Below are 7,792 nucleotides of genomic sequence, written 5' to 3'. Positions count from 1 at the left end.
GCCCTGTAGCGTGACCATACATTTATATTTACAATTTTCTAAAGCAACAGGCATTTGTATGTATTTGTAGAGAAATATAGACAATGAACTGCACACAATACATTTTCAGACAAGTAAAATACTTTATTTTTTATATTTAATATGAAGATGAACACCTACTTACCTGCTCACTTGGAAAAATTAACTATAGACAGGGCATGTCCATACAAAGAGACATTTTGTATAGATTTGTCAATAACTGCAATAGATACAAGTGTCAGATAAGAAGCTGCCTCTTTCCTATGGGATGAGCGTGGAAAGACAGATGCTCGAACACATACAAGATGATTAAATAAAATCTTACTTATGAAATGTAACGCCTTGATCCTTCGTACAGCCAGAGAAGCGTGGTTGAATGAGCTTGGAACCCCGTCCAAACATGGCGGCGCTATTGACGTCTGGTGTTTATAGCTATGTGAAGCGCTGACTACACAAAAAAAACCTACAGATCCCACAATGCAGCGCGTCAGTAGCGTGAAAATGTGTGGAAACTCTAAACAAAAAGTGTATGTGCAGCTGCTCCGCGCAAGAAAGTGCCCCTCATTTGAGCCTGAGAAAGTTGGCAACTCTATTCTGGGAAGAGTTCTCATTACAGAACCCACACCAGGCAGGATGGTGGGGACCACGGCAGTTTCAGGTCAGTAGATCATCCTGGCTTTTCTTATAGAACAAAAACCAATCCAGTTTTTTTTTCATGATGGATAATCACTGTATAATGCAGGATAAAAAAGTGCTTAAATAATAATAAAAGGACAAACAATAACTTGAATAACATTGATAATTATTCACTTTTATTAAAAAGTCCTGTTTACCCTTGTCCAAAATGAAGGCACCAAGGAGACACTATAAATCTGATTAAAGTGAATTTAAAAACACAGAATAACGTATAATGCCTGTAAATGGGATTTACTGTATTAATGCTTTACATGATGTGTGCAGCAACATGACTTTTATCTGATGGAAATGTGGGTGGAGGATTTTCTGTTTGGTCAGTGAGCTCCTGCACAGAGAACACAGCAGTAAACGTGAGTAAAGTATCAGGAGTGAGGAGGATGATGATGATGACGATGGTGATGGTGCTTCTTCTCTTCTCACTTCTCCACTACGCTTCAGGTGGGTCAGCAGCTTCTACGGTTCAGTAAAAGTCAGTAATGTTCTCCACGCCATCAACTCTTCTCTGTTCCTTATGTCTAGGACTAGAAGTAAAAGTTAAAGTGAAGGAATTAGATGAATGGAATTAGATGAATGATTCCCCTTACCTCTTGAAGAATAAAGTGTGTTGGACAGGGTGACACATTACAAATAATCACAGTTGTTTGAGTTTGTAATGTTTCTTTTGGGTTCTCCCGTTGGTTGGTGTGTGAGGTGCTACTACATTTAATCTTTTCTCACCATCACCATGGTTCATGATGATGAAGAAAGTGAGTTTAACCCTTCTGCCCTCTTTTGCCGAACATTCTGATAATTTCTGCAGGAGATATTCTTTTTACACATTTTTTTTAATCCAGTGTTTTTAACTCTTATGTCATCCATACTCAGGGTATGCATTTTGCACCCTTTCGGACAACTTGTGTACAAAAATGTACAGGCACAAGATATGCCATTAAATCCTCATGAATAAATCATTTTTCATAAATCAGTTAATCAACTTGAGCCCTTTACAGAATGAGCGAGAATGATTTTAACCCCTTAAATGCCAGTTTTATCATTTGTATAAAATCCATAAAAACATTTTGCCCCATGTAATAAATATTAGGGGGATGAGGCAGTGGTGATCTTGGACATGTCAAAGATCAACTGAAAAATGTATTTGATTGCATTAATATTTTTTGTGTTGTTGGGTTGTTTGGATTTGTGATGTTATTTCTGAAGAACTTTCAAGTGGGTCAAAATGAAGTAACACTGCTTGAGTGGATATCCTCATTAAACAATAAGAACCTGAGTAGAAGAAGCTCAGCTGATCATCAGCCCTCGGTGGCAATGAAAATGTGTTCATATTTTATTGATTGGAGTGCTTGTACGCGGATTTGAAAGTGAAAGTGAAGTGATTGTCATTGGGATACACTGCAGCACAGCACACGGTGACGGAACGAAATGTGTCCTCTGCTTTTAACCATCACCCTTGGTGAGCAGTGGGCTGCCATGACAGGCGCCCGGGGAGCAGTGTGTGGGGACGGTACCTTGATCCCTTACCCACTAGGCCACCACTTCCCCTTGTTACTATGATTTTGAGATATATCCTAAATTAGAATTCATTTTAACAAACAAAGCAGGACTGCAGAATCCTGAAAGTGACTCTGTCATGTAGAAGTCATTGGTGAGGGAGAAAATTCATTTCAGGAAGCTTACAAAATACCCAACGTTTTAGAAATACTTCCTCCTGGGTTTCAACATGGAACATTTTCACCATTTTTTTGGAAAATCAGCCTGAAGCAGCTTCCCGTTTCATAACTCCACAGAACCAACATGATAGTGTCAGCATGTTCGTCTTCACCTGAAATGTTCTTGCATTGTTCCTGCCACTTGTCAGGTTGCAGGGAGCTTCATGAGACACAGCTAGAGATCAGGAGCGATCCGGGCAAGTCGGTGCTCCTGCCCTGCTCCTGTACCGATCCGCAGGAGAAACCAGTGAGCATGAGGTGGATCACCACGAGCAGACGGGCCCGTCCAGGTCACTGGATTGAAGTATCTAACAGGACAGAGACCTACAGAGGCAGAGTTCAGATGTTTCATCACCGTTCTCCAGGAAACCTCTCTCTGTTCATATCAGATGTGACTCTGGAGGACAGCGGATTCTACAGATGTGAGATAAATCAGCACATATTTAGAGACATGAAGCTCATTGCTTATAAAGGTAGTTGAAACGCATCTTCATTAACCGCATTGATCCATCAGCAAATAATCATAAAATAAATAATTTCAACTAAACTCTTCATGTTTTGATTCATTTAGTTTTTGGTGAATACTGTGCCACAGAATCCACAGTGAAGATGTACACCCCATCATCATCACCACCTTGAATCAGCGGACGTGCATAAATGCAGAACATGGTGTGAAAAAGGAAGCAGTAATGAAAGCGGAAGAGTCCAGAAGAAGCTGTCAGCAAATAGAAACCCACTGTGTTTAACACACCGTACCCGTTTCGTTTGCAGCATCTCTCAAATTCATAAATTCCTGTGGTCCAGATATACAGCTGCAAATGTCTGAATGAGAGCATGAATGAGATTTGAACCGTCCCTGCTCAGACATGAGAAGAGAAATCGGGGGATGTGGTTCATAAATATTTAAAATTTGTGCAGTGATGCCCATGTTTTTGAGAAAATTGTTGAATGAAAAACATGAAGGATTAGGAAGTTTCGCTTCTTCCTTTTCCAGTCTGAATGTGTGGTGATGTTGATGTTTGAAATAAAGAAATCATTAATAATGAGGCACTGGAATAATTCATCATCTTCGTCACAGGGTTGTTAATTAACAAATCAATAATAATGAATCATTTGTAATGATGACTGGAATAACTCATATTTCATAATCATCATCATCACAGGCTTATTACAAGTTATTACATATATATAAAACTAATCAGTCATAATGAGACCCTGGAAAATGCCATCACGGAGACTGAATGCAAGTGAAGGTTTCACCAACTTTCATTCAGCTTGGATTAAGCCTATAGTCCTGGACCTTCACCTACAATGAAATTCTCAATTCAGAGATTTTAGTAATACTCGGCACAAGCGGGAAATTTACTCATAAAGTCCAAATGGTAAAATTAATTTGGCATAGCAAGCAAAACTATCAAGGCTCAGTTTACTCCAGCATCACTGGGAGGAGTTTAAACCTTGCATGACATCTTCACCCTGAGCAGAACTGAGATGATGGTCTCCAGCTGAGAGGGTCCATCTCTCCATTCCAACCTCAAGCAGCTCTCTTCACCAGCCTAGTCCGGAGCAGAGAAGATAACAAATTTGCCCTGGTCTTTCCTGTACATCACTCACCAAACTATTATTTGAATTTTTTTAGAGTCATTTTTATTTAAGTGACATGTCAATCAAACGTTTACGTTTTATTTAAATAGAAGTAAGAAGAGTCAAAAAATTGTGAAATAAAAAATGGAGAAGTGTTTAAGGATGTGCTGTTGATTTGGGTGGAGGATTAGTTACATTATCATATGAGGTCATACAGATGAGCTCCTGTACAGTAAACACAGAAGTAAAATTGAGTTAAGTATCAGGAGTGAGGAGGACGATGACGGTGATGGCTCTTCTTCTCTGCTCGCTGCTCCACTACACTTCAGGTGGGTGAACAAGTCAACAGCTTCTGCAGACTGAGTTCAGTAAAAGGCAGCAATGTTCTCCACACCGTCAACTGTTCTCTGTTCCTTTTGTCTAGAACTAGAACATAAAGAGAAGAAATTAGCTGAATGATTCTGTTTGAAGAATAGACGTTGTCTAAATATCCTGAATTTACCGATATCGTTGATCTGCAGAATTTGCTCCATCTGCTGTATGGACTGAATAGGAGTTGATCAAATGTTTTACAGGATTAAATGTTGGCCAAGTGTCAGATCTGAAAGAGGGATTCATGTTGAATAATTGCTCTCACGTTCACCATGAATCATAGCACTACTGGTTTACCAAGTAAAACCAAGTCCCACTGGGCAAAAAGTAAGACGTTACTTAGCACCAACACTGCAAAAACTCTAATTTCTAGTCATAATATCTAATCACACCTAAAATTAGACAATCCAATGTTACAGATTTTACAAACATTTCAGTGAGATATAGTAACTTTTTTTTTAGTCTTGTTATACTTGTTTTTAAAGATATTTCAAGATTTTTTGCTTGAAATAAGTAAAAAATAATCTGCCAATGGGCAAGATTTTAGAACTAGTTACTCATATCTCATCGAAATGCTACTCTGTAGCCGATTTAAGTGTGATGAGACATTTTGACTAGAAATTAGACAAATATACTGAGTCGCTCCTTACTTCTATTTCATACTACAGACAGTCATCAAACACTGTGTTTCTACATGATTCCTGATGGAACTGCTTGAACCACCGTTTGATAAACTCATGTTTTGTCAGGTTGCAGGTTGTTGGAGGAGACAAATCTAGACATCAGGAGAAGCTCTGGAGAGTCGGTGCTCCTGTCCTGCTCCTGTACAGATCTGCAGAATAAACCTGAGAACCTCATATGGGAGACTGACAGCAGACCCGACTCTTCACGTTCCTATGTTAATATTCTAAACAACGCAGGGTCCTACAGAGGCAGAGTTCAGATGTTTAATCACAGTTCTCCAGGAAATCTCTCTGTGCTCATATCAGATCTGCAAATTGAGGATACTGGACTCTACACATGCTGGATTGGTGCCGACTCATATAGATATTTTCAGCTCTTTGTACAGAAGGGTAACATTTTCTTTCCATGAATCTCAACATCACACATCATCATCCTGCTACTTCTCTGTTAATTTTTGTCATAATCCACAGCAGAAGAACCCGAGACACCAAAGGAAGACCAAGGTGTTGACACTTCATATGATTATTCATCTTTCTACTTTCACGCCACTTGTTGAGGGATATACACTTTAATAAAAATTTTTTGTATCTCCTTATGCTAAACTTACATTAGAAGACACTGAAAAGACAGTTTTTAGTTCCAGGCTGGTTACAGACTATAATTTTACTAAGACTGTGCTATTCGCTATTTACCAGACATTGTTTCCTGTTTCCAAGCTCTTCCTAAATTCTTCCTGTTTTTCTGATTCCTGTTTGGTTAGAGACAGAAATCGTATATTGGTGGTGGAAAATGGCACCAACCAAGACTAAAATACCTGTGGTCATATCTAGCATGTTCAATATTGTCGTAATGTCGAGACGTTGAACATCTTGTGGTGTAAAAGATCTTGACTTGATGCAGGACAGTAGTTTGCTCAACAGTGACATCTTACAACAACCCATGACCATCTGTTTTCTGACGTGGTTTATTGTAAGAAATGAAACTGCGGCAGTTAATGTTGAAGGTCATATGAAGGTCAGAAGACAAGATATACACTACCAGTCAAAAGGATGAAGATTTGCATCTCTCCAAATCAGGCAGCATTTCGCTCTCCTGTATTCTCTCCACCGTCCTAATTTTACATTTACAGCATTTATCAGACTTACAATCAGTAGTTACAGGGACAGCCCCCCCCCCAGAGCAAATCAGGGTTAAGTGTCTTGCTCAGGGACACAATGGTAGTAAGTGGGATTTGAACCTGGGTCTTCTGGTGAGTGTGATTCCCACTAGGCTACTACCACCCTTTAAATAACAGGGACGGTTTCCAACGGTTCTGAAGGTTTATGATGAAAACTTTCTCATCGTTCGCTCATGTTAATGAGCATCTCATCAGCTTTTGATGATGACAAAAGTGAACAAAGCAGCCATGAAGGTGAAAAGAAGCAACACTGAAAAAACAGATTCATCTAACATACTTCACTTTCTCCTGATACAACAAATACTAAATATGTTTCTTATATTAGATTCTTCAAAATGGCTCCATCTTTTTTGACCGGCAGTGTACTTAAATACGGCAAATAAATTGTGTGCAAATAATAAATTATGTGCTTTACCTCCAGAAAATAACCAGAATGAGGAAAATGATCATGATGAGGAAAACACCAGCCTCCTCCTGACCTTCACATTCATCACCGTACTGGTGGTGATTCTGCTGCTGGGAGGAGTTGCTCTCATACTCTGGAGAAACAGAGGTCCACACACACACACACACACACACATACACAAACCTTCCAGCTACACTATACAGATATTTACAATCTCTTCTCAGGTCAAAAAGGAAAGGACGAAGAAAGCAGGCAGCACATGAAGAACGAAAAGAACACGGTAGAACACTGCATTTTTCTAATCAACCCATTTTCGTGAAATATTTCATGTTACATTCCAAGGGTCGACAGAGGTCATAAGAAAAATCAGGTACAGAGGACATAACGGAACAAGAGAAATGTCCTGTGTGTAGTTTTTGAGGACGTGGTGTAAAGACTGAGTGTCTGTGCAGGGTCTACACCAGGTCAGCATTGGGTCAGTGTAGCTTACAGCTGCTCTGGGGGTGGTCTTGTGGTGCCAGAACATCCCTTTTAGATGTTTCTCAGACCTCATGGACTCTGTATGCTGTATCTTGCCAGGATTATGCTGTGTACAGCACTATTCAGGATAAAAACACTGGTGGGTTCCGAACACCAGAAGACAGCCAGGTAACCTCAACATTCTGAACAGGCATGTGGTGTGATGCTGGGTTCTGCTGGTCTGAACGCTGTTTTTTTTGTTATCCAGGATGATGTGGCGTACTCTACAGTTCTCCATTCCAGCAAACACAAAGCAGCACAGGTGAAGGTGGAGACTGGAGACAGAACTGAATACGCCACAATAAAACATTTCCACAACTAAATTTCTGTGTTTCATGTTTCATCACCAACAGAAAGTCTTTTGGTCCACAATGTATATACATAATGATGGTTTGTCCACAGAATGCATTTAGTCATGGACAAAAAGTCATTTTGGCAAGAAAATTCATTTTGTAAACAACAACAAAAAAAATCACCCAGAATTTTTTTTTTTTTTTCAAGAACACAAAGTTGGTTTTCTCCACAGAAGTCATGTTGCCAATTACAGATGTTATTTTGTGTGCCCAGTGCATTTTGTTCACACTTTTGTTCATGGAATGATTAAATTTTTTTACCTGCAATGCTGTCATG

At 39.4% G+C, this 7,792-nt stretch overlaps 1 protein-coding gene across 1 annotated transcript; it reads left to right on the top strand.

Annotated features, from left to right (window-relative positions):
• The first annotated feature begins 531 nt into the window (after positions 1-531).
• Positions 532-7,485, top strand: LOC114795683 (uncharacterized). Its single transcript, XM_028989222.1, has 9 exons — positions 532-676; positions 1,009-1,152; positions 2,570-2,893; positions 5,126-5,449; positions 5,531-5,563; positions 6,659-6,790; positions 6,868-6,923; positions 7,223-7,291; positions 7,371-7,485. The coding sequence occupies exons 1-9, from the start codon at positions 652-654 to the stop codon at positions 7,482-7,484; spliced, it is 1,221 nt and encodes a 406-aa protein (XP_028845055.1). The 5' UTR covers positions 532-651; the 3' UTR covers position 7,485.
• The last annotated feature ends 307 nt before the right edge of the window (positions 7,486-7,792 follow it).

This window comes from Denticeps clupeoides, chromosome 8, assembly GCF_900700375.1.
Source record: "Denticeps clupeoides chromosome 8, fDenClu1.1, whole genome shotgun sequence".
Lineage (NCBI taxonomy): Eukaryota > Metazoa > Chordata > Actinopteri > Clupeiformes > Denticipitidae > Denticeps > Denticeps clupeoides.
The sequence above is the reverse complement of the archived record's forward strand: the minus strand, read 5'-3'. Positions and strand labels throughout refer to the sequence as shown.

Bases quoted from the DNA above. Each gene is read 5' to 3' on its own strand.
- LOC114795683 (XM_028989222.1), top strand. From the start codon at position 652: ATGGTGGGGACCACGGCAGTTTCAG. The intron at 1,153-2,569 runs GTGGGTCAGCAG...GCCACTTGTCAG, and splicing joins ACTTCTCCACTACGCTTCAG to GTTGCAGGGAGCTTCATGAG. The intron at 6,924-7,222 runs GTAGAACACTGC...GTATCTTGCCAG, and splicing joins TGAAGAACGAAAAGAACACG to GATTATGCTGTGTACAGCAC.